Genomic DNA, 27903 nt, shown 5'->3' on the forward strand with positions numbered 1-27903 from the left:
AATAACCAAATATATATATATATATATATATATATATATATATATTTATTTATTTATAAATCACCATATCACACTGGTTAGGGCTATAATTAGCATAGCTTCCAGTAATTAGCAGTGGAGTCTGTACCACGTTATAAGAGCCAGTTGTTTAGGTGTTCTCTAAATGTGGGCTATTGAGAAAACAATCCTTTGTTTTTTCCCAGTCTATCTCCCTCTTTTTCTACCTATTCAAATCTAACTCTTTGAAGACTCTCCTACTTTTTCATATACAATAGTGTGTATAAAAAGGAATAATATTTAAAAGAAGACAAATGATTAGGTAAGACTAAAGCATTTGTTAGTAACTTGCTTTAGGGTCTTCATAAACACACACACAGGCGCACACACACACACACACACACACACACACACACACAGAAAAAGACAGAGAGAGAGACAGCTTACAAATATCCAAACCAAATGCTATAAACAACCTTAGACATTCTAAGACTCAGCCTTGGTATGAGAAAGTAACAAAAGTAAATAAGAGGTAGGGGGATTTCAGTATCAGAGAATCTAAAACTTAATTCAAAGTGGCTGACATGATAAGATTCATATAAAAAGTAATTCTGAGCTTAAACAGGTTAATTCAGTCATTGAATTGTCTAAAATCTATATTCTTCTAACCTTTCAGGCCACCATTTTTTAGAATGTTGGCTTAGACTCTCTCAAGCCTGCAACATGGTTGTAGCATTGCCAAGTACCACACCAGACAACTGTCCATAGCAAAAAGATACCATGGTTTCCAAGTGTTTTCTTGCCAAGAGTAAAAATAAGAACACAAACAAAAACAAAAAAACTGTTCTTAAAAAATCTCCAGAAGACCCTCTCTCATGATCATTGGCTGAAACTGATAAACAACATACTGCCTTCTTCCCTTCCTTCTCCCACTGCACTGTGAGCTCTGTGAGGCAGGACCTGTGGATTAGTTATCTCTATGTTTCCAGACCAAAGTCCATTGCCTAGAATTAAATGGATGCTCAACTAATGTCTGTTGAATAAAGTAATCTATTCTATCCATTTGGCTTGATTTAATGGGCCATTTTTATTCAAATACTAAATACTTTTAACATCTTAGAAGAAAAGAAAATTCAGAGGGAGGCCTCTATCCAGGACTAATAATGATTTTGCTTTTGTTGCACTTCTTAATTAATTTTGAGGCAGCAAGAAAAGAAACTTATGGCAAAAATGACATTACCAAGGGTAAGCAAGTCTTCTGATACTACGTCATTTTATCACGGCCTGTTGAATACCAGGGACTTGGATGAAGTGATATCATATTAGGCTCCAGTTTGAGAGAAAAAAGGCAATAAACCTTAAGAGTCTTGGGCTGCTGCAAGGTCTACCAGCAGTCATTCTCTACCAATGAGGCTTGTGACTTTGGTCAAGTCAGTTAAGTAAGTCGCAGTGTCCTCCTGTGGCAATGAACACAACAGTACCCTCTTTAATTAGCCACAGGCTTAAACCGATGTATAAAAAAAGATGACTTCTGTGAGAGCATGTTGGCTTTGAAAACGGTCATTCAAATATGAAGGTTCTTCTTGATTCACCATGTAGCAGACTAACACTGGGAATCTTATAACTCATTTTAGACAAAACATCTAGTACCTTCCAGATGTGGTGATATGCCACTTCTGATACAAAAGGGGTTCGAGCTGTCCTCCACAATGTAGGCAGCCCAGTACTGACTGTTCAGCTTCAGCTTAATGGTTATATAAACCTCTTACATCCAAGAAATATCTCTTCTCTTGGCATCACCAGTCTCTCCTATAATGCTCAAACATAATACCACTCAATGAAGCTTTGTTAATGATAAAAGCAATTTATTTTATTTATTTTTTTAATGATTATTTATTTTGACAGGGCAGGAGTATGTGCTCTGGCATAAGTGGGGGAGGGGCAGAGAGAAGAGGAGAGAGAATCCCAAGCAGGCTCTGTCAGCGCTGAGCCCAATACAGGACTCAATCCCACAACACTGGGATCATGACCTGAACTGAAATCAAGATATCCAACCGACTGAGCCACCCAGGCACCCCAGAATGATTAAAAACACAATCATAATGGAAGGCAACATTACATTACAATGACTAAAAGTGTGGGTTCTAAACTTGGACTTCTATGTTCAAAATCCTTGATCATTCTACTTAATCCTTAAAATCTTAGGTTTCTTTTCTTCAGTAGAGTGGATATAATAATAACAGAGCCTCTGCCATAGGGTTGTTGCCAGGATTAAATTCAGAGAAAATCCTAGCACCATGTCTGGTGCATAGTAAACACTAAATAAATTCTAATTTATTGATATGAATCTTTTCCTCAGAGGCTAGGAATTGCACTCCTTTTGCCTTTGACTATTGAATGTGATGAAATCACAAATTAATAGGCAATCTGGAAGGGTAGATCGTGTGTGGTTTAACAAGAAGTAATCCTGATGTGATGCATATACCATCACAAGCATCCAATAAGTATTACAGGTCAGCCACTGCCGTGAAAAGCAGGCACCTGTTTTAACACAGGACAACCCTCTGCAGCCACAGCTGTCCCTCAGCCTGGCCAGTGAAGCACACAATCATATCTTTCTGTTTGCTCCTGTCCTTGTTCATGCTTACCAGGTACAAAGACAGGAGACTGGCCCAGCACAAGTCGGAAATAGAGTGTTTCACCCCCAAAGGGAGTGTGGGCAATGGTGGGAGAGCAACCATGAGCAGGTAAGCAAACCGTGAGTGGCCCAAGGCGGTGTGAACTACATGTACGCAAGCTACAGGAACAGGTGGCTCCCTGGTCTAGGTCCTCACTCCACCGTGCACCCCATGCAGTGTGTCCAGCCTGGGCCACCATTGGTTTTCTGTGTGTGTGTTTGATTTGCAAAACCCATGCCATCCTCGTGTGAAGTGATGGGAGCCTCCTGTCCCGGATGCTGCTGTCTCCCAGGGTTGTGTGCTTTGCATGTCTGAAGCCTTAGCTCACAGCTCTCCCATGGATTTCAACTTCTTGGTCAAATGCTTCTGGAGTTTGCAAAGTGGAAGAGATTGGAGGAAATTCATGTTTCAGGACTATCCAATCGTTTGTCAAAACAAATGCAAAAGCCTAGGACTGGTTCTGAGGGAAGGGCTTCAATGAGGGAAGATTCCAGCCCTGATCCCAGACAAACCAGGGAATTAATCTGACTTATTTTCAGTGGAACATCATCTGACAGCCAAGGGCAAATGCCAAGGCCAAACTAGCAAGGTGTAGAGTCAAGAGGCTTTTCATGAACTGAAATTAGGAAAGCTAGTCCTCCTCTGGCTACCATAGCTTTGCAGCTCCTTTATTTCTCTGTGTTCGGTGGCAAACACCCCCTGTTGCTGCGCTGTGCATGTTCCCTCATACCAGGTACCCCCAACTGAGCAGTGCCCAGTAATCTGGGTTGTTTAGAACTATAAGCATCAACTACGCTGTGTTGCATGAAATGAACGTGCTTTATTGCATGGGACTGGGTTTTAAGAAAAGGACTCTGGAGAGAAATACTGTCAAGATTGGCATTAAACGAGTACAGAATGCTGGAGCAGCCTTGAGCTGGGGAATCAATCACCGTGAACTAACTCTCCACGTCTAATTTGTTGTGCCATTTCCCCATCCACCTGTGGTACAAAACTGTGGAAGGGAAGCTCTTACAAATCAGCCTGGGCTAAAGTAAAGGGAAAGTGCAGAAAGTGCAGTGTGTACATGTGTGTGCACGTGCTGAGAGCAGAGCCTGAGATCCAGCTGCACAGCAAGAAGATAACCCTGTTGAATCCTTTGAACTTTCACCCCAAGTATTGTATTTGCTTCCTCAGTAGTTGGCTCCCTCTGGTTTTCAAAATGATGTCTAACTTTCTCCAAGGATGACCGCATTGCACAACTTCTGGGGGTGTAATTCATGTTGGAGTCTGTGAAAATGGTGTGCCAAACTGTGCAGCATAGTCTGACCAATCATTTAAAGCAGCCCTGGATGAGAGGCTGGCCCACTTTGTCCCTGGCTCCCAGACAAAGCAATGAGAGCATGTATATCTGTATAGGCATATATGGTGCACATTGGTGTATTTGATGCCCTTATATCCATGAAGCCTTTATAGAGCCATGTTTGGATCTCAGTGTGTTTGAAAGGTAACCCTCAATAGATCATTCTGTGGGAGTAACTCAACAGACTGCTATCGGGCCTACTGGTTTCCTTCCATTCAGATATGACAAAGTGCCATAATTCCTGTTGTTGAAAATCAATCAAACAGCACTGGAGTTGGCTGGACAAGGTGAAAATGACTGTATCGAATGTGTTACATTGCTACAGAGTGTAGAATCAGAGTGACTTCTGATTTGAAGCAATTGTCTAGGACGGGACTTCCCAAATTTGGCTCCCTACCAAACATACTAAGACAGAATCTGCAGTGTTACAAGTTTCCTAGGTCGTTTCAATTTAGCCAGTCCATAAACTGATATTTTGGAATAATCCATTTGTCTAGGAGGTGATATGCAGCTATTCCCAGCAAACGTCAGGTCTCAATTCTGCCATGCATTGTTCTTGGGAGTGTTTGGTCAATGCTTAGAACTCTCACATCTGATCAGCCCAGTGGTTAGATTTGCTTAAGACTGTCTTGATTGAGAATGGTAAGAAGGAGACAGCAGACAATGGGACACAGAGGTTAAGGGGACTCCAGATCAACTGGACCAAGCCTTCCTGGATCAGGTCCAGATCTACAGAGATAGCAATTCAACATATCTACACTGAGAATAGTCCAAGTTTCTCTATAATAACAAGATAATAGTTACCTTTGTTTCCTCACTTGTTTGGATATAGCCAAGGTAATGACAAGGGCTTATTACATCCTGGTGAGGCCTAGGAGACTAATGCATGCGATAGTAAGGATAGTCCTGTTGGAATGACCAACCTCAGCCCCACAGATAAGCATAATTCATTGAGAATAAATGGTTTTCCCTTCCTACTTTTTCTTCCTTACTATTTCTTTAGCATTGAATAAAAACTGATGGAAGAAAATGAAAGTGAATGGGAGGGAGAGGGAGCCCTTCAGTGTTCTAGAAAAGATTTCCTTTAGGGAAGAGAAAAGGCCTAGCAACACATAAAAGAAGAGGTCAAAATGTCTAAGACCATTGAGTATTTTTTTCCAACTTCATATTTGTTCACATAAATACACACATACACACACAATGACATTTATCCAGGAGAAATAAGTTTATCTTTTTAATTTACTTTTATTTATTTTTTACATTTATTTATTTATTTTGAGAGAGAGGGTGGGGGGCAAGGGACAGAGAGAGAGAGGGAGAGAAGGAAAATCCTAAGTAGGTTCCACACTGTCAGCACGGAGCCCAATACAGGGCTCAAGTTCATGAACCAAGAGATCATGACCTGAGCCAAAATTAAGAGTTGGATGCTTAATGCACTGAGCCACCCAGGAACCCTTTTTATTTTTTATTCTTTGAGAGAAAGAGAGAGAGCACATGCACATGCAAGGAGGGGAGGAGCAGAGGGAGAGAATCTTAAGCAGGCTCCATGCTCAGCCCAGAGCCCGACACAGGGCTCCATCACAAAACTGTGAGATCATGACCTGAGCAGAAATCAGGAGTCAGATGCTTAACCAACTGAGCCACCCGGGCACCCCCGGAGAAATAAGTTTAAAATGAATATTAAGAGAAAAGATATCAGAGAGGAGACAACTGCAATGTAAACCGTTTCTAAATAAGAGGTTAGAGTAGTTAATCCCAGTTTTCTCCCTCTGGAATTGAATGGAAGGGCTGGGAAAGAAAACCTAATCAACTTTTACAGATACTTTTAACATCCACTGATGAGGTCCTCTTTCTTGTCTGCTCCCACTCCTTCCCCCAGTTGCTTCCCAGGGTCATAGTCAAGCACATTTACTCTGCAAAGATCTGGGCTGGATCTCTGGCCATAACCAACCAACCAGCCCTGGCAGGGGAGTGCTGAGGGAAGCTCAAACCACCACAGAAACCAGAGGAGTGTGTCCCTGCACCTTATTTGCCTATGTTTTCTATGTTGAAGCTATGAACAGGACAGGACCTGGTGAATTCATGCCTGAACTCTTCTTCCAGAGCCAAGTTACCAGCAGGGAAAGAGTTTTACAGTACATGTAGCCCTAGAGCTGAACACTATTATCTTCCCTGAAACAATGACAGGGCCTTAGAGATAGTCCGTCACTTCCCCCTTTTCCCTCCACCCCCACATTTGGAAAAGACTAAGAACATTATATGTATCCATAGCACACTAGCTTTCTGAAATATTATGTTGTTTTCCTTTTATGTGAATTTATTTTTTCTTTCCGTCTGAATCTAGCATAACTTGTCATCTTTTCATATTTTCACAGTGGACAGTCTAAGTGTGTTTCAGATCAGAGACCTCCTGATTGCAGGAGAAGTGAAAGAGAGAGTCCTAAACAGGGAGGTGCTCTAAGAACCGGAAATTCTCTAGACCCTGTTATCGTGTGAGTTCATACTGAGAGTCCACCTCAGGGATGGCTAAAACCTCAACAATGAATGTTATTATCTCCTGTCTCAGCAGGGCCATTCCATCAGAGTGCTCACTGGAGTCTGCATTCTGAAGCACTCATGATGTATCCCATGGGGGGGGGGGGGGAGGCACAGACATTCTGAGCCTCTCAGTCTCTCTTTGAAAAAGAGCTCCCTAATCAAATGAGATAGACTGATCTACAGTGTCCCATCAGTGCTTGAAGGGAGGAGGGTGGTGCGAGGTTATTTTTACTGTTGCAATGTCATGATATCAACCACCTGAGTCACTGATTTTTACCTAATAGATGCAGCATCTAATTTTAGTGGGCATAATAAATGTCTACTAGGGCCTTTAGAGAATCTAGTAACAGTGATGTCATAATCACCAGGAACTCAGATTTCAAAAGCAATCCCAAATTGTGATGTCTGTGTTAAGATTGTTTTGCCTTTCATTAATTCAGTGATTTCTTCCTTGGTGTTATGCTCACTCATTAAGCACCTACCATGAGCCAAGCACTTACAGGATTCTGGAGATAAATAGATGACCAAGACTTGACTAATGCCCTTGCAAATCTATAGTCCATGGGGGAACAACATCAGAAAAGATAATTGCAATGCAGCAGTAACCCCTGTCCCACAGGAACATGTATGTGTCTAATTAAATCCTCATTTAATATCAGAAAGTACAGTTTATGCCAGTGCAAACAGAATTAGGAGTAAAATAAACAAAATAATATTAACCTGAATTGAGTTTTGAAAAGGACTACACACAGTTATACAAAATTCAGAGCCACAGAAGAGCAACGTTCTTTCTTTCTACTATGAAGCCAGCTAGTTTCATAATGATAGGAATGCTGCAGTAGTCTTCTCTTCATTCCTCCCCAAAGTCAGTTTCAAATTAATGTTCCAACTTATATTTAGAGACATTCTGAAACAGGTAACAATATCAGTTACTACCGTTGCTGTAATTATTATACATCAGACACTGTAGCAGTACCTTCTTATTGGTTATGCACTCAATTCTCCCAAGAATGACCTTTCCATAGTACAGATGAGGAAAATGAGGTCCAGGGATATCCAATAACCTAATATTAAAATGTTTTAGCGAAAATTCTGAAATCAAAGACCTTAAAACCTGGTTCCGGCACTAGTCAGTGTGACCTGGAGGTGCCATTTTACCTCCTTAATCTCTATTTTCTATAAAATGAAGATAATAATATAGCACTCCCCTTACTATATAATCCTGTGAAAATTAAATGAGATAATGCAAGCACAACACTTAGCAGACTGTGTGGCATACAGAAGGCATTCAATAGATTTTATTTAGTATTACTGTTACCCAAGGCTACTTAGAAAGTCCCTTTTTTTGTTTGCTTTTTGTCTTCTATTCTCCACCTGCCATCATGGATGTTTTCCCAACGGTCAATTCTGGAAAAGTATGTAAAATAAAATAGTAACATCAACAAAATTAATTCAATGGTATAACTTCTATGCTTTAAAATTCATGTTCTTCCATGGTTACCTATAAAAGCAGCTAACTTTTATTGGAGATACACAAGACACTAGTATAAGTGCTTTACCTGTATGATCTCTTATTTAATCTTTAAAAAGGTAAATAATAAAGTCCACACTGGAGACAAACTCAGTTTGATTCTGGAATTCACACTGTAACCACTATGATATCCGCCACCTGGGATAAAATCTAAACCCATGCACTCAGAATAGAGGGATCTTCCCACACTAACTCTAACTCTTTGACTTTTATTCCCTCTGTTTCAGTACATGTGTCTTCTTTTTCAGACACCCCAAATTTCTTACCATTCTCCAAACACGCTGACTCCTTTCTACAATTTCACACCTTCACATGCTGTGTTTCTACCTGGATTGCCCTTCCTTTCTCCTTGTATCCATCTTCTCCAACCCCCATTCCTGTTCTCCCTGGTAAACTCTTACTCAGTTTTCAAAACCCAAACCTAATGTCAATTCCTCTTTGAAAGCTTTCTCAAATTTCTACAATCTATTTTACATCTGACCAAACTCATAATTCTAAAGTATTTTGAGTTTACTTCTGATATTGCATGTTATCTCTGGTCACCTGTCTCTTCCCACTGAACTTAAGGTTTTTAAGGGCAAAATCATGTCTTGTTCAATTTTCTACCCTCAGAATCCAAAAGTGTTCTGGGACTGTTAATTCAGTCAATCAATCAATAATAGTACAAGAAAGAAGAACTTCTCTGTATGTAGGTTGCACTGTTTTAGGGACCATGGGGTGTTCCAGAAAGTATGGAATAATCTCCACCCTAAAAAACTGACAATCTTAATAAAGGAACAAAACTCATTCTGATGGAAACTGCAGGAGCATTAGGCTACATTAAGGTGTTAAATCTGTGATCCAGGGGCACACTCTGTGAAGCATCTGACTCTTGATGTCAGCTCACAGGTCATGATCTCACCGTTTGTGAGTTCGAGTCCCACATCAGTCTCTGTGCTTATGGCTCAAAGCCTAGAACCTGCTTCTCATTCTGTGTCTGCCTCTCTCTCTGCCCCTACCCTGCTCATGCTCTGTCTCTCTCTCAAAAATAAATAAATATTAAACATTTAAAAAAAGGAAATTTCTTAGGGAAATATTTTATAAGTCTGACAAAAAATTAGTTCAGCTAATGTCTTGTGAATGGACTAGAAATACTTAACTTTAGTAAGTGCCACAACTACACAAATATAAACCAGAGTCCTAATTTCCTTTGCTTATTTTTCCAAAATAATCACCTGTTCTTTTGTAAACAGAAAATTACTGTAAGTATATTCTACTTCTTTCAGCCTGTAGCATAATTCAAAATAGTAATGGGACTGCTTGGTTTCCCTGGCTCTCTCATCTCACTTTCTGTCCTCATCGTGTCTAACATCCTTTTTGGTGGGGGGGTTGGGGTGAGAGGGGAGGGCGGGAAAGGGGCTGGTCAAAATCTTTTGTAAGGCTGCTGTCCTTGTCCATGAAATACATATATATGATAATTTAGTAGTTATGTACAAATATAAATATTTGTATATATTTTGAGACAAAAGATTTAATAGCTTACAATTTCCTGTAAAAGGGAAGAAGGAAATCAGAACAGTCTCTGATATGACAAATACCACAAAGGGAGCAGCCTTGGAGTTATCAGTTCACATTCCTAAGCTCTAAAGGAAGAAGTCAATGCTAGAGGCATAGTCGCTACTTTTACACCCACAGCAAAATATGGATAAAACCTTGCAATGTCCACTGAATCTTAGTTCCATGTTCCCTCAGGTGGATAATACCAAAATAAGGGCAAACTATTCCACAGAGCTGAATGCTCTGTAAACTTGAATCACTATTGCATCTAACTCTATGTTTCATGAGTCATTTTGAACTGACTTTTCAATGTAAGGATTATTTATTTTTTTAAATGTTAATTCACCACTTATTATGCATAAAGCTCTATGCTTCATGCTAGACAAAGATCTATGAAATAGGGTTTCTACACCTAACAATTTTTTGTCATTATACTTAACATGCCTTCAAAGGGGAGACTATGCTTTTATGACACTATGTCTTCCATACTCCTAGAATCAGAAGCCAATGGAAAGACATAGGCTTTAGTATCCTACATATCAAGATTTTACACCTTAAATATTTTCTACCTTTGTGCACATAAATCCCATGAATCTCTGTAAGCATCAGCTTTATAATCCATAAAATAGACATGATGTTGAGAACTGCCTCACATATTGTTTTGAGGAATTAAAAATAACATGTATATGAAAATACATATAGATGGATATTTTAAAGTAGTAAGATAATTTAAATGATATCAGATACACATACAGAAGGCAGTATACTGCAAGAAAAAGACAAAAGTAAATATTAATCAGGAACATCTGTTATTTTTTATATGCACCTACCTAATTAATTTTCTGAGAAGCCAGAAAAAGATTTCTGTCATCTGAGGAACCAGGAAGATTGACATAAACAAGATAATAGTGTATAGGATACATGTAAGAAGTTGTTTGAATACTAAAAGGATAGAATTTCTTTTTTTATTGAGATAAAATTGACATATAAAATTGTATTAGTTGTAGGTGTACAACATAATGATTTGAGATATAGATGTATATATATCTCAAAATGATTACCACAATAAATTTAGTTAATGTCCATCACCACACATTTACAACTTTTTTTCTTGTGATGAGAACTTTTAAGATCTATTCTCTTAGCAACTTTCAAATATACAATAGATTATTATTAACTATAGTCACTATGCTGTACATTAGATCCTCAGGACTTATTTATCTTACAACTGGAAGTTTATACCTTTTGTATCTCTTCACCATTTCACCCACCACCTGCTCCCTCCTCTACCAACCACCAATCTGTTTTCTGTATCTATTAGTTCAGGGTTTTTAGATTCCACATTTACATGATATCATGCAATATTTGTCTTTCTCTGACTTATTTTACTTATCACAGTGCCTTCACGTTTCATGCACATCATTCATATTGTAACAAACAGTGAGATTTCCTTATCTTGGGAATGGCTGAATAATATTCCATTGTGTGTTTGTATTTGTATGTGTGTGTATGTATATGTGTGTGTATGTATATGTATTTTGTATGTATGTGTGTGTATATATATTTATGTGTATATATATATATATATATATATATATATCACATTTTCCTTATCCATTCATCTGTTGATGGACACTGAGGTTGTTTCTGTGTCTTGGATATTATAAATTATGCTGCAGTAAACATGGGGTGGTAGATATTTTTTTTAAGACAGTGATTTCATTTCCTTTGGATAAATACCGAGAAGTGAGACTGCTGGATAATATGGTAGTTCTATTTTTAAATTTTGAGGAATATCCATATTGTTTTCCATAGTGGTTGCACCAATTTACATATCACCAAGGGTGCATGAGAGTTCTCTTTTCTCCACATCCTTGCCAATGCTAATTATTTCCTGTCTTTTTGATTCTAGCGATTCTAATAGGTGTAAGGTGATATCACATTGTAGTTTGCATTTTCCTGACGATTAGTGATGATGAGCACCTTTTCATCTAACTGTTGGATATTTGGATGTCTTTTTTGTAAAAAAAACACATTTTGTCTATTCATCCATCAGTGGACATTTAAGGTGTTCCACATCTTTGCTACTACAAATAATGCTGCAGTGAATATGGTAGTGTTAATCCCTCTTTGAGATCTTTATCCTAATTCCCTTGGACATATACCCAGAAATGGGATTGCTGGATTATATAGTAATCTATTTTTAATGTCCTGAAGAACTTTCATACCATTTTCCCCAGTGGCTGCACCAGTTTGCATTCCCACCAACAGTGCACAAGGGTTCCTTTTTCTCCACATCCACCAATACTTTTTATCTTTTTTTACCATTATTATCCATCCTGACATGTGTGAAGGGATCATATTGTATTGTACACTAAAAAAACCTGTTAAGAGGTAGGTTTCATGTTAAGTGTCCTCGCCACAAGGAAGAGAGAGAGAGAATGTGTGTGTGTGCGTTCACCATCTGAAGCATCCCAAAGGGAATAGGACTGAAACTTTCTTAGCACTTCATATCTGTGGCAGGTGCCTATTTACATCCAGTAAGAAAAAATAATCAAAAATTACCTTAAGCCAGGAGCTTCATATAGATAATAAGCATGTTGGTGGTAGATAACAACAAGGATTCAAACCTCAAAACTAAGGTACTCTTCACACATTAGATTTAAATTAAATATGTTAGGCAGAGGTACTTTAAGATCAAAAGGAATCTTTTTTTCTAAGCAGAAATCATTTTTTCAGCAACCATTCTAACAGTCTGGGGACACTTTCTTGTTCTACAGTCCCTCAGTATTCATCTCTACAATCTTCAGGTCAATTTGTTGATAGACAGCTTTGGAATTTATGATCGGGTCATTTTATGGATACAAACTTGGTTGTTATCATTTCCCTGGATGCTCCATAAGGATGTATCTTGTTAGCCCCTTAGTTTTTGTGTGCACCTAGCACACAGACAGTATTGCATGTGTGACTCTGGATCTAAGGTCCTATTTGGGGCATATTGTTTTGCCTTTTATTTGAATTGGGCATATTAGTGAAGTTCCATAAGCCTTGGGTTTTGCATCTATAGTAGAGGTTAATAATACCCGTTTACATCAGGCATTCAAGGAAAGCATTCTAATTTGTTTCCTTTCCCTAACACTCCCAGCCCACCTACTCTGCCCCAGACACCATACCAAGCATTGGAAATGCTCCCAGTTACTGCCCTTGGAGTGCTCAGGTTTAATCCAGAAACAGACTTGTAAATAAGTGATTAAAAATACCATGCAATAAGTGCTATATTATACAGCTGTTGTGAAGGTCAAATATAATAAAACAGATGAAAACACCTTGTGAGGTATAAAATTCTATTCAAAGGGGAGCTATTATCATTCCAGGACCCTCCTCTTCTTAGTCATCAATCCTAATCCTATGTTTTATTCAAAGCTTTAAATCAAGCTGGATTTTCCCACAAAGACTTCTCTGTGGTATCAGCCAATGAGTGCAAAATAGCTGTGTCTTCTTTTGTTCTCTCTTTATGAAATTGTAATCTGTGCTTTATAGTAATTGCTGGAGAAAATCATTAACATTTTGGGGAAAAAAATCCTCTAATCTTAGTTGAAGCACCTCAAGTGTAGAATTTACATCTCAGTATGAGGAGTAGTTTAGTTTGAGGTTTGAGTCTGAGTTGCTGAATTTTGAATGAAAAAAAAAAAAAATAGCTTAACTTGAGAAAGAAAATGCTCTGATGATCCAACAAAATGCCTCTGCTTGGAACATGCTTTACATCCTTTGTTAGATGCTTTCTCTTTATGGGGATATGGGGCAAGTACCAGCTGTACTAGAACCACTGGGCACTTGAGTAACCCACCCTGAATGGATCGTGACATGTCCAAAAGGCCGCCTGTTAAACCAAAGACTAGTTAAAATAGAGCCAATGGTTCTCCTCCCACAAGGACTTCATTAGAGACTGAATGCCTAGTGAGAGACATTCTCTGAGAGGATTATCATAGAAGCAGGCAGCCCCTGCTCGATCACAGCTACTTAAAAGGGAGGCGAAAGTCCACCTCACAAGGTTGTTGGAAGGGTTTCAAGGGGTTGGGTGTGTGGAATTACCTTCTTTGGCATATATGCAACACATAAATATTAATTGGATTTTGTTTATCCATGTTATTTTAACATTTCCCAGTCTTTAAGGCCTCGTTAATCTTCACTTTATTTGCAAATCCTTCCTTGAAACTTCTTTCCCCAGTGAGCAACCTTTTGTCTAAATTCCTCCAGTACCAAGGACAAACGTCTTTTCTTTCACAATAGTTTTAGAATACCACTATATTCCTTTTCATCATTTTTTCACACCTGTTAAGATCTTAACACTGTATCACTGCATTACTAAAACAGCTTCTTAAATCTACCCTGGACACCACTATTTTGCTTGTGTCAATCTTCTTGGCTCCTTATTGCCTGAAGGACTAATTAACCTAACAGATGTTAATTAGGTCCTAACATATTCCTGAAGTAGGACCAGGACTGGGGCCAAACAAGGAATAGGGTCAATGGATGAAGCTGCAATGAGGGTTTAAAGAAGGTTATGGCGTGATTCCTAAATTTAATTGCTTTTGTTGAGCTTGAGAAATACCAAATATATAAAATACTAAATAACAAAAAATAATTCCTGCACTTAAATAACATAGAAAATAACTCCTGAGTATTTGTTTATATATTCATTCATCTATTGATCTAGCATGTAGATTTCATATATATTTAATAATTAGACCATTTCTCTGGTCAACTATATTAGACCATCTATCTATCCCAGAGTCTAACAAGTCCAAGGTTAATTATGAATTAGTTATTAAAATAGCAAAAGAAAGGAAAAGAAGAAAGATCATTATAGGTCAGGGGTGACCACAAAGAATTTTTACAGCAGACAAAAATGTCCCAACTCTACTCCTGATGCTTCCACTTATTCTCCATCCCCACCTAGTCAAACTGGACTACTGATTATCTTAGAATATCCTTATGGATTCCTGACCCTATGTCACTGCTATTTTTCCTGGATGTCAATGCCTACTGCTCCTTTTGGATTTTGCCATAATCTACTAATTTTTCAAGGTGTAGATTCAATCTGTCTCTTGTACGCAAGCATCATTTCCTGGCCCCTCCCCTCCTGCTGGAAAGTTTCTTCTTGTTGTGAAGTTTTGAATCCCTTGTGATCTGTACCCTATAGTTAGTTACCCCATGAACTACTTGTTTCCATGCTCCACAATCTCTCAGGCTTTGCCCTTAGCAACTTTCCACCTGCCCATCTACTTCCTCATTTCAAGGTCCTAAGAAAAAGAAAAATAACCCTCCTATCAAAATACTATGAGTAACTCATATTGCTAGCCTTCTATGTGCATCTTTTCTCTTGCCCTCTTTGAGGCAAGTCTCATATCAGTAACTCGCCACCAGAATATCAAAGAGTACTGATGAATAGGGGCACCTGGGTGGCTCAGTCAGTTAAGCATCCAACTTCAGCTCAGGTCATGATCTCATGGTTTGTGGGTTTGAGCCCCGTGTCGGGCTTTATGCTGACAGCTCAGAGCCTGGAGCCTGCTTTGGATTCTGTGTCTCCCTTTCTCTCTGCCCTTTCCCCTACTCATGCTCTGTCTTTCTCTCTCTCAAAAATAAATAAACATTAAAAAAAATTTAAAAAGTACTGATGAATCACAATCATTTGCAAAGGTATCACATATCATTTATTACCACTATTAGTTGAAATACCAAAATTTGCAAAATAGTGCAGATTTAAGGTTATCCTCAAATTTATACCATTCTTTTTAGTGGTATTTCAAAATAAGTCACAGAGAAAATAAGTGGGCTACATTTATTAGGGCTGTCCTTATATAGGACAACTGTCTTTTACCAGATCACAGCATGGGGAAAAAAGAGGGGCTGAAAATTGCCATATAATATTTATATGGTTGTAAGCTTCAAGTGCCTTCATCATTGAGGCATTCAGTCATTATCTTTGACAAATATAAGTGCTTGATCAACCTGTGCTATTTGAGGTAATGACCAAAGAGTGATATAGGGTGCTTTCTTGAGACCTCAAAGTAGATGATTAAGAAGTACAAAGACATGGTAATAGAGAATGTAAATCAAATGACTAATGTTTCTACTTGAAAACACACATCATCACCAGGTAACACCAGAGGTCTTCTCTTCCGTGAAATAAGGGCAGCTCACTTCATAAAGCAAAGATGGGACATTGTACTGTCAGGAAAAATGGAATTGGAAATCATGAGATAGTATTGGTCCCAGGTTGCCATTATCTAACTGCTTAACTTTGGGCAAATCACCTATCTCACTGAGCCTCAATTTTCTTATATTTGGAAGGAGGACAAAGACATTGATCCTATCTACCCTTGACAATCAGCGTCCGGAAAAGTACTTTTAAAGCACTATGCAAATATAAGGTGATATTGCTTTGATTATTATGTCTTTGGTAGATAATTCATTTTCATTTACTCAAGTGTTTTTGTCTGTACATATATTTCTTTTTAAATTTTTTTTTTCAACGTTTTTTTATTTATTTTTGGGACAGAGAGAGACAGAGCATGAACGGGGGAGGGGCAGAGAGAGAGGGAGACACAGAATCGGAAACAGGCTCCAGGCTCCGAGCCATCGGCCCAGAGCCTGACGCGGGGCTCGAACTCACGGACCGCGAGATCGTGACCTGGCTGAAGTCGGAGGCTTAACCGACTGCGCCACCCAGGCGCCCCTGTACATATATTTCTAATGCATATGTCATCGCGGCCATTTATTTTTTTTGTCAGCGAGATGGCTATTTATATCCATTTATGCTTAACTGGGGAAATTTATATGGATGATTCTATCATTTTCTTACATATTATGGTGTATTTCTCAGTGTAATTGTCATAATCAAGATGTCATATTTTAGGCAAGGCTCAGAAAGAAATTATTCCACCTAATTTAGAATGTCTGGATATAAACAATATCCAATTCCTCATTATCTTTTAAAAACTTTATTTCCATACTTTGCAACTCAAAATATATTGATAAAAAGGTTAAGAAAATGTACAGAAAATGGAACTGCAATTGGAAACTTTCTACTTATAATATTCTTAATTCATGAAATTGTTTTTTTGGCCTAGTATTTTCTGAAGTCATTCCAAAGACATATTTGCTAGTGACATTACAAGCTTAAAAAAATTTTTTTTAACTATTTTTTTTTGTATTAGGAAGCTACTATTCCTCTCTCCTGGCTGACCCTGGGAAAAAAAACTTCTAAGAATAAAGGTAGAAGGTGTCATTTTGGCAGACACAAATGTAAACAAAAAACCTAAGTCTCAAATAACATGATCAAAATGCACTTCCCCCCAAGAAATAAAGAACAAATTGTCATAGTAGTAAATTATACAGTATTATATTTGATAAAGGGTTAATTGGTACCTGGAAAGAGCACAAAGTTTTTATGTTTTTGTTTTGTTTTGTTTTGTTTTGTTTTTGGCCAAATTGTCCTCCTTTCCAGGTGTAGCAAACCATGTATTCTGTTTCTTTCCTCCACTCCTCTTTCCTCCTCCTTCTTTTCTAATGTCCAAAATATTCAGTGGGGAAAGTCAAGTGCTATATAGACCAGTACGGAAAAGTTTGCTTTCCCTTTTCTTACCTCAGGGTCCTTAGGAAAAATGTATAATCCTGATGTTTAAAAAAAAAAAAAAAAAGTTCTCAGTAATAACAACAACAATAATAACAAAGATTTTACCTCAAGTGATTGGAAGATTTTTCTAAGGTTTATTTATTTGTTTTTTTTTTTTGTTTTTGGTTTTTTTTTTTTGAGAGAGAGAAAAACAGAGAGACCATGAGCAGGGAGGGGCAGAGAGAGAGGGAGACACAGAATCCGAAGTAGGCTCCAGGCTCTGAGCTGTCAGGACAGAGCCTGACACAGGGCTCGAACTCACAAACTGTGATATCATGACCTGAGCCGAAGTCAGATGCTTAACTGACTGAGCTATCCAGGCACCCTGGAAGATCTGATGGTGAGGTCTGCAGAGGTACTATGCTTTATAAAGTACCCTCACGTGTACCACCATTTAGTTTCTTCCAGAAATCATGTGAGGTGAGCAGAAGAGGTTTATTTCTTCCATTTTTCACCAAAGAACAAAGAGGTGCAAAGGTGTTAAGTGATTTGCCCAACATCACTGAGGGCCATACCTTAAACCCACATTCTGGGTCTACTATCCATACTGCCTCCATAAGCTTTCATCACTAAGAAGTTTCACTACACATACACACACACACACACACACACACACACACAGAGATACATATACATATAAATTACAGAAAAGGAACAAATACTTCCTTTATGATTTTCACAATAGAGATGAAGATCTGTGTTCTTGTACTTGGTTAATGAAATATGTACTAAGTACTATTGATTACAGTGAGTTTATAAAAAGATTGATTCATAAGACAAAACAGAATTTCATTAACATTGAATTATTTTTTTACTATTGAATTATTTTTAAAACTTAATTCTACCAAAAACAATTCAGTATGGATTTTTTTAAATCAAATTCACTTATCCACTCAGTTATTAGTTCAAAATATTATTGAGCACATATCATGTTCTAGGCAATGCACTAGGTACTATGGATATAACAGAAAACAAAGAACCCTCTGTCTGTACCCTCAGAACACTCCACCCAGCAGGTGAGGTAGATACACAGCAAAGAGTTATTAAGTGCCTAATGAAAGGACTCTGGGAATCTAACCTAGTCGGGATGGGGTCAAGAATGCTTCTCTCAAATAAAAACAATTAAGATAAAATAAAAAAAAAAAAAATGGTAAGAGCTTAGGCCGAAAGAAAGAAAAAGGCAGAGAGGAGGGAGCACAATGAAAGAGCATTTCAGGAAGAAGTAAATTGTGGAAGAGAAATAATGCAGAATTTAGTGGAGTGGATTTGATCACCAAGGAGACAAATTAGCATGGAAAAAACCCCAACAGAGCAAACCCGATGGAACTCCAATTCTTGGTACAGTTGGTCAGGTTAAGGAGGAACAACCAAAAATATTTTTTGGCTTTACTACATATTTTACTTTGTATTGAATTCTTTGTTTCTCAACCAGAGCTCAAAACCACAAGTATACTGTTTTTATTTTCTGAAATGTAGTGTTCACATGGAATGCAAAAATTAACACTCTTAGATACCCTCTCCTTACAAGAAGCTTTCATCTATATGGTCTCATTTAATCCTTATGACAGCTTTCACCAAAGGATTGCTCTCTGCTTTTTACCAAGGCTTAGAGACTTGTTTTCCAAGCATCCAGGATGGCAGATCCAGGATTAGAATCCAGATTTGAGGGTCCTTTGTCCATTGCACTTTCCAGGACACCACACAATGGTTCTTAAGACTGGTTAGCTTAAGAATCCTATTCGTCCATCAAATGCTTATTAACATCCTGTGTGCTAATGAACAAGATAGATTAGTTTCCTGTCTGTTTCCTGTGGAAACTACATTCTACTCATAAACAGATTAATGTCGTAAATCAGGATTTAAAAAAAAACTTTTTAAAAAGTTCTCATTTATTTTGGAGTAAAAAACCTTTCATGACCCAAGGAATGAAATGAGGTACTTACATTTGGACTCCATTTCTCTGGTGTCTCCTGTGTCCATTTCCGTTGGTATTCAGATTATTTGGCGCTCTCTCTCCCAAATGACCATGGACACTATGAGCAAAGGCATGGCCAGGAAAAATGTCAGTATTTTGTGCAGATTGGCTGGTTAGGATAGTTTCCTTCTCACACATTCATCCAAAGGCTTTTCCATCTGCTGTCAAGTTTTTAGGCACTACTGCATGTGATTCCAAAGACTGACACTGTTAATACCCAGAGTTATGTTCCATCAAAACCTCTCCATGTTGGGAGCAAGAACTTCCCTAGAGTAAAGCTTAGTAGGATAAATCCAGTTATGCTTCTAGTTTATAGCCCAAGCTTTGTATTAAAAGTGGCCTCAGCAACCTGAACAACTAATTTTCCTTTCCAACATGCATGTTTCTTACCTTGCTGGTAGGAGAGAAAGGGGGTTGTTGGCAACCATTCTCCCAATCAAATCCCATAAATAGTCTGGCCCATTTCTTCTGTGCCATGTTCCAGAACTCAGTAGACACCTAGGAAGAAGAAAGTAATGCACTAAAAACATAAAAGGTGGCAGGTCAGGTTAATGCAAAATGTAGAAACATTCCTTTCCTGAAACTCTCCTGGAAAGGAAAGTTAGGTTTGGCAGGGCCCATTCTGCTACCGTGGATGTACAGCAACCTCCAAACCTGGAAATAATTGATCCATCCTTTGCAGGAAGAGGGGCAGGGGTGGGGGACATATCACATTCCAGAATTCTAAAGGACACCAGGTTGCAAACTATTGGGTAGATTAAGTGGAATGAGATTTCAGAGGAAGGAGCAGAAAAAGGAAGACCACAAAGAGGAAAAGGAAAGATGGAAGAAATGAGAAGCAGTATGGGAAAGAGACAGAAAGCATCCTGTTATAGGAACTGCAGAAACAGAGATCTGTTATCAAAGGCATAGGTATCTCAGGCAGAGTGGATGTGGCAGTTGAAGTCCGGTAGCCGCAAGGCAAGTGAGCTCCAAATACAATTCAGCCCCCTGCCAGGCAAAGGCCGTCTGGCAAGGAGGCCAAGGGAGCAATGGGAACCCAGAAAGAAAGGACAGGTTCTTTGGGGATGGAGTGCTTATAAAATGCATAGATCTTTGGAACCTTATCTAGGTGATCAGAATCTTCTGGGGTCCTGCCTGGGCTATTTGACAAATACCCTAGGTGAGTTTTAGGCACAATTAAGTTTAATCACCACTGGCCGAGATGATAAAGTTGGGTGGTCAAAGCCTTGGGTCATAGACTGTCCAAGGCTATCTCCTGGTCACAGGGCAGAGCTGTCTGGACAAAACAGACCCCCTAGTTACAGAGATCTTGGATTTCTTTGTGATGAGCCATCACCCGAGGGTCTCTCCATAGAACATCCCTGAAGGTCAGGCCACATTCTCTGACCATAAGTGAGGTTTCTGACAGAGGGTCTGTAGATTTAGAGGTTGTGTCATATTTAATAGTAAGGAGGACACAATCAGGATCTGAGGCTCAGGCGCCAATTGTACCATCAGAGCAGCTTTCAGACCTCATGCTGCAGGACCAAAATGCACTGCTTAGGGAAAGGGAAGAGGGAGAAAGGCCGTAGGAAATCATGTCAGGTAACACTCATCAAGACCCTAGTTGGAAAGCAATATGCTAGGTGCCAGAAGCAATATGCTCCCTCACAGAACTGTTATTCAAGTTTTAGGCCTAAAAATAAATTTTTGAGGAAAATGTGGGTGAAGTAGAAAAGCTCTAATTGATTAGAACTTTGTATATGTGTTCCTTGAATTTCTATTTTCCAGCAGATAAGGCAGACTAACTAAAACCAAGTTCAAGGTCAGCAATTCAAACAGAAATCCCTAGCCAAATACACCAATCATTGGCTCGCAGAATAAAAACTGAACTGGAACCACTGTCTATTGCCTGGTAACCCTTGACCCCAACGCTTTCCCTGCCCTCTTGTGTTTGGGTTGGTTAGTTGTTCTAGTTCCAAGTTTTTCTTTTAGAGGCTGCCAACTGCAGGAAGCCCTTGCCCTGTACCAGGTGCTTCTGCTCAATGGCACCATAATAATCCAGGCCCTGGCTTCTAGGTTTGCAACATAACCAGCTGCTGCTCAGAACTACTGCAGAATCTCCATAAATACTCCTCGACCCTTACTACTATCCCCTCTGATACACTTTCATGGTAAGGATAAAGGCAAGGCCAATACAATAAAACGGCCTTTAACTCAAAACAAGGAAACAAAAGCCGCTTCCACGATCTCTGGAGGTGTCCTTTGACGTCGTCCTTCCCAATCCATAACCCAGGGCTGGGGACCCGCTCCCCCTGAACCTCTGAGTCACCTCTAGTCTCCCTTCTCTCTACAGCTCCAATGGCAAATCCGTCACGTGGGCCCAGAACGAGAAGAGCAGCCGGGGGCAGCACCTGTGGCAGCGGCTGTCCATCCACATCAACAAGAAAGAGAACCCCAACCAAACGGCTGTCATCAAGCCCTTCCCCAAGAGCACGGAGAGCCGCGGCCTGGGCGCAGGCGGCGCGGGCGGTGGCGCGGGGGCCGCGGGCGGCGCGGGGGGCGCGGGCGGCGGTCCCGGCGGGCCGGAGCCCCCGGACGCCGGCCCCAAGGGGCTGTACGACGTGGCGGAAGCGGAGGAGCACTTCCCCGCGCCCGCGCGCCCGCGCTCGCCGTCGCCCATAAGCACGCTGAGCCAGCGCGCGGGCTCCGCCAGCCGCACGGACGACGACGTGCCGTCGCTGCACTCGGAGCCCGCGGCGCGCAGCAGCTCCTCGCAGGGCTCGCTCATGGAGCAGATCAGCAGTGTGGTGACCCGCTTCACCGCCAACATCAGCGAGCTCAACTCCATGATGCTGTCCACCACGGCCCCCGGCCCCGGCGTGGGCGCCCCGCTCTGCTCGTCGTACCTGATCCCCAAAGAGATCCAGCTGCCAACAACCATGACGACGTTCGCCGAAATCCAGCCGCTGCCCGCCATCGAGGTCACTGGCGGCGCGCAGCCCGCGGCGGCGACCCCGCCGGCTGGGGGCGCTGCCCGGGAGACGCCGACGGCCGGGCCGGAAGCTGCAGCCGGCAAGCCGGACCTGGAAGAGCTGGTGGCTCTCACCCCGCCGTCCCCCTTCAGAGACTCGGTGGACTCGGGGAGTACAACCCCCAACTCGCCAGTGTCGGAGTCGGCCCTCTGTATCCCTTCGTCTCCCAAATATGACACACTTATCATAAGAGATTACACTCAGAGCTCCTCGTCGTTGTGAATGTCATTGGAAACCACGCTGGGTTCCGCCAAGGGAGCCAAGACCTCCCGTGTTCACGCAGACACAGTGACAAGCATAGTCGCCTGGTTAAGACCCGAGGTGGAAGATGCCAAGTACACCCGTAATGGAAACACGAGATTAATAGTGCTATTTAACATCAACCGACGAAGACACCGACCACAAATCCTTTGGCAGATTTTCTTCTAGTGGCCTTAGAAAACATGGGCTTTTAAGAAACACTGCTTATATTTTTGAGGGCTGACAAGAGTCTGTTGAACCAGTTCCATACCAAGTGCTTTGCTCTAGGGAAGCAATGAGTGTGTAACAGCATAATGGAGGGGGAAAAGCATAGTTATTAAGCAACTGTACAAAGTTTTGTTTGTTTACTTTAATTCTTTTCCCAGAAGATTCTTTGATTCACCAAACATGAATGTACATTTTCTAACAAACTCAAAATCTGGGACCAAAACATCAACCTTTCGCTCTCTTGTTTTGTTTTTTGGGGTTTTTTTTTTCCGTTTTTTTCTCTTTTTTTCTGTCCTTTAAAGACTCTGAAAAGCAGTAACTTGGGCCCAGTATTTACTGAGGCATTGTTGTCAGTGTGTCCCATGCATAACACACAACTGGATAATGAGTGCTGCGCTGATGTGTATAAGGCTTTTACCAGAGACATTCCTCTCCAATTTGGTTTTGAAATCCTCTTTCAAAAGCCTGCATCCGGGAGTCCACCTAGTTGATTTCAATTCACCTCCATTAACCAAGAAAACCAATGGAAGATTTCTTGACTATTTCACCATGTTGCCAATCAATACTGGAGTAGCAAAAAAATATTTTCTGGAATACTGTTTTGTAATTCCCTCACTGGGGTACCGTTGTGTAGCTGGAAATTCTCTTTATAATAATAATAATTCCTGAGCTCCAGCTTGGCTATCACTTTCATGAAATGTGGCCACTCCTCCTTTATGAATGCTGTTCCATTAGCATTGCCAGCTAAAATATTAAAATATGCATTTGGGCTTCTCCATTCCTTTCTTTTGAGAACCTGATGCACAAAGAGCTCCTCTGTTCTTTCCAAGTCCCACCACTGGAAGAATGGTCTATAGACCCAGCGAAGACAGCGACGTGATTAGAGGGACTGTTGTTCAAAAAGTTAACACAATCTTAATACGCTGGAAATTTTAAACTGTGTCAAGTCGGCTTAGCAGAGATTTAGCTATGCCAGTGAGCAGTGATTTTAACTTTTTTTGGCTGCTTAAAGAGGGCAGCTATGAACTATGACAAATGTAGATTTTTCAAAGCAATACAGAATATTAAAACAGAGGAACCTTAATGAATATAAACCACACAGTCTCTTAGCCATTCCAAAAAGAGGCAAAGCAATTATTAGTATTTCCTTTTTAAAATAATTATTAATATGATTTTGTGCACTTCATACTGTCACTTTTTAAATACTGCAGAAAAGAGATTTAAAGATATACTAGAAATACATGTGCTTTAATAGGCTCATATAGGTAGAATTCATAGCTCAAGACCTGCATCCACGGTCATCTCTTTCTTCTCATTACAGTTGTCCTCAGGTGCCAAATGTTTTTTTGTGTTGTTTTGTTTTGGTTTGGTTTGGTTTCGTTTCGTTTCGTTTCATTTTAAATTTTAAAATAAAGATAGTAATAAAAGGAGGAGGTGTCCTATAAATTTAAAGTTCAGTTGATCCAGCCTTATACTAAAGCTAGCCTTATGAAAAAGATTTGCTGTGAGGCAGAAGTATATTTTTAGCAGAAAGAAAAATAAATGAAACCTTTTTCCTTGAGCTCAATATCCTTATATTGGCATGTATTTTTTTATTTCATATCTACTTTAAAAAAGGAATTGAGAAATGGAAATATATCCATTGGTGTAATTTATCATGCCCCACTTTTAAAAGTTATAGAAAATATACTTCTTGATTTTCCTTTACTTATATCTGTTCTTATATTAAATTTAAAATCAAATCTCCCAGTATAAAATGTTAAAAGCTGATATTAGTTTACTAAAATATAAACTTGAAAATCAAACTTACCATACCACATTTGAAAATATCATCAGAGCACCCTGAACCCACATGTTATAATGAGACTCTTGAAGCAGAGTGAATTTAGCTAAGCTTTACAGTTTCATTGAACGTGAACTCTGCCTCTACTTAAAAAAACAAATATAAATATTTTGATTAACACCCTTCAATCCTCATGAAAAGGGTGGCATTCACCTGAGGATTACCATTTTGATTTCTTAAACATTGAAACCTTTCCAAATATACTCAACTAAGTTTTAAATTCGTTTCCCATGCCTTTAGGTTGATTTCCATTTTATTCTCAAGTGTAAGTTTCACCGTGTTGACCAACAGAATATTTTTAAAAAACTTTCTCCATGATCAAATTTCTCTTCTAAATTTTTAGTAACATATTTCTTTAAAAAAATACACCACTTTATGAGAAAATTCATCAGAAATTAAAATGTAATACAAATAAATTGCTGTCTGATAATGCCATATGAAATTATAATCAACTGTAATAAGAAAAATATTCATCCAATTAGAGGAGAACAAGGTGTACTTTTCTCTGTGTTTTTATGCCCTTTGCCCTTCATTCAATACATTCTATAATGCATAATAGTAATGCACTTTTGGGATCTTTTATTTTGGAATGATGCTAACTCTGTCTCTTTGCCAATTCTAATACCAGGTTCCAAGTAATAAATCTACAAGGAAAACTGAATATTCATTCTAGGGCTAGGATATGAACTTCACAATTCATTTGGGTACCTATTTTCATTGAATTTCCTTGAAAACAGTCTGTTCCTGGTGCCCAGTGATCACTCAGTCGGACCAGCATGACTAAAAGGAAGGGGAAAAGACAGTGAAATGCTGAGATTCAGAAAAGTGACCCTAAAGGACAGTTTGGTCCAAGGATGAAAAGAAGAAGACCTACTTTGATCGAGTTATATGGACCATCTAAGGAGTCCACTCACTCTTCTGTTCTGGGAGAGGAGTAGGGGCAGCCTGAGAAGACCCTATGTGGATTGGGAAGAAGCTTCTCTCTGGGTTAGGGGTGGGGAGCAGAAGGGAGTATGCAAAGGAAAACCATATGAGATTTGACTGAAGTAAAGAAAAACAGTAAATCCCCGAATGTACTAATCCTTGTTAGTAAAAGTCTTTCCCAAACTTCTGCTGTTACCAGCAAGTGATCAGGAAGACTAGGAGCTATTTCTGACTGTGAATGAATTGTGTAATGGCTCTGCTGCAGTTCTGTGACTTCCAAACCAGGAATTAAACACTTTTTAAGAAAAAACAAAAACAAAAAAAAAAAACCCATTTCCTATGCTAGTCTCCCAGCAAAATGTACATGTTTTGGAGACTTCAAAAGTATTATCTGAGTTCACATTTAGCCACAGCTTATTAATAACCCTCAAGCTGTCAGAATCTCTATAGTTACCATTTACAATTTTATACTGTGAAAAAAATACAGATCAGTGAAAAACATAAAGATAAATTGAAATTCACTTTTAAGAGGGTCTGAGGCCTGGGAGATTCTCTACTATCTGTTGAAGAGTGAGGCATGTATAAAATAGTTGGCTGAATTTCACTGATCTTCCCAATGTGAACAAATATACTATGTATATTGTGTGTATTTCTAGAATTCAATGGCAGCTGCTGGTGGTGTTGTAATTAGAAATCTATATAGAATATAGATGTTTTAGAGAGATGGTGCCAATCCTAAAAGATTTGTGTGGGCTACAAGTGCTTGTACTTACTTTTTTCTGCACTTTAACGGATTTGGTTTTAAAATTGTGTGCGCGTATCTGTTCTTTTTCTGTTGTTGCAGCTTGTACTATTAAAACAATAGAGAATGTTAAATTATTTTGATGTGAATTGCAAATGATTTTTTTCATAAAGTTTAACATTTTTATCAGCATTGTTTTGCTTTGTACTTGTATAAATGTGTTTTATTTTAGCCTTCAAAAGTACACTTGCCTGTTTCTCAGTTGTCTAAATCATGTTATAGTTGGTGTTTGTGAAGTCAGTTACTTTTTGAAAAATATTAAAAAAGAAACTATGGTATGACTTTAAGATTCTTCCCCTTAAATGTTTAGAATGTTGTCTTAATAGTGTTTTCTAAGACCCAAAGAGCCATACTATTAATTAATCTTAAATTCTGAATGATATATACATTCAAATTATGGGATTGACAAAGTAGCCTATGGACAATAGATTAAATTAAAAATGTAAACCAACCATAAACCAACCCAAGATGCTGTCCTCAAAGACATCTACAAATACCTTTTAAGACAAATATTTTTAAAAAAAAACAATGAAGCATGTAGGGATTATACCTTGCTTTTGTGTCTGGAAATACAAATACGAATTATAGTGCCACAATTATCTGTGTTGGTAGAGGTTACATCATAAAAATAATATAGATTATGTGTGTTTATATATCTGTGAATGTCTGGATGTATATACAAACAACACACATCTATGTAGATTTTTTCCTTTTGAGTCCATCTGTGTATGTGTCTCTGTGTGTATGTTTGTTTGTGTGCGCATGTATGGGCATATCTGTATAATTTTACCAGAAAAAAAAATTTACTTGTGAAATCACTTTCTATTTTGATGGATTCTTAAGCAAATTTACACTCCTTGAACACAAATTATCTAAAACCTAAAAGCATGATGTGTGGAAGAGAAAAACAATGTAGACTTTAAAACATAGCTTCTCTCTGCTTCCCTACATTGTATTATTTATACACATATAATATGTATATACATATATTCTTATACATATGGAAATTGATACAAAATATGTTTGATCTTAAAAAAGAAAACCATTTTGTGTGCTTTGTCAGACTCTCCTGCTTCAGTGTCTTCTATTGTGAAGTAATACAAATGGGCATATGTTTATATAAACTTAAGGCTAAGGTGAGATGACTGAGGTGAGATATCTGGACCACATACAGCAAATCATTTTCTAAAGATCAAATGAGTCTTGTAAGACTCCATAGACTCATGGTAGGAAAGTCAAAACCAGCTGATGTGATAGAAATGGCAGTGAATTAAAAAATCCATTACCCTGACCCATGTAACTTGGAAAAATTACCTTGAGTTCTCTATAACTCAGTTCCTCTTTCTTTAAATGCAGAGATGAATTACAATAATCTGTGAGATTTCTTTCATATTCAGCATTTCTGGTACATGACAAATGCTCAATAGATAATAGTTATTATTAGTGGCAATATAGAATTTATAATACAGTTAATATTCATCTTAAATATATGGAATATTACTATAAAAAATTCTTGTCCCACTTAAAGTATATATCACTGTGGGTGGGGGGGGGGGGTGGGGGTGGCGGGTAGC

General features: G+C 39.0%; 1 protein-coding gene across 3 annotated transcripts in view; it reads left to right on the top strand.

The window, feature by feature from the left end:
• The window catches only part of GRM5 (glutamate metabotropic receptor 5), a 507872-nt gene extending 485358 nt beyond the window's left edge, over nt 1–22514 (top strand). The window contains exons 8-9 of one of the 3 annotated variants that reach the window (XM_042959448.1): nt 2649–2744; nt 21614–22514. In XM_042959448.1, the coding sequence (XP_042815382.1) occupies nt 2649–2744; nt 21614–22514 (997 nt within the window). The remainder of the gene's footprint in view (nt 1–2648; nt 2745–21613) is intronic. The other 2 variants (XM_042959450.1, XM_042959449.1) reach the window with 2 other exon arrangements.
• The last annotated feature ends 5389 nt before the right edge of the window (nt 22515–27903 follow it).

The sequence above is a fragment of the Panthera tigris genome, chromosome D1 (genome assembly GCF_018350195.1).
Source record: "Panthera tigris isolate Pti1 chromosome D1, P.tigris_Pti1_mat1.1, whole genome shotgun sequence".
Lineage (NCBI taxonomy): Eukaryota > Metazoa > Chordata > Mammalia > Carnivora > Felidae > Panthera > Panthera tigris.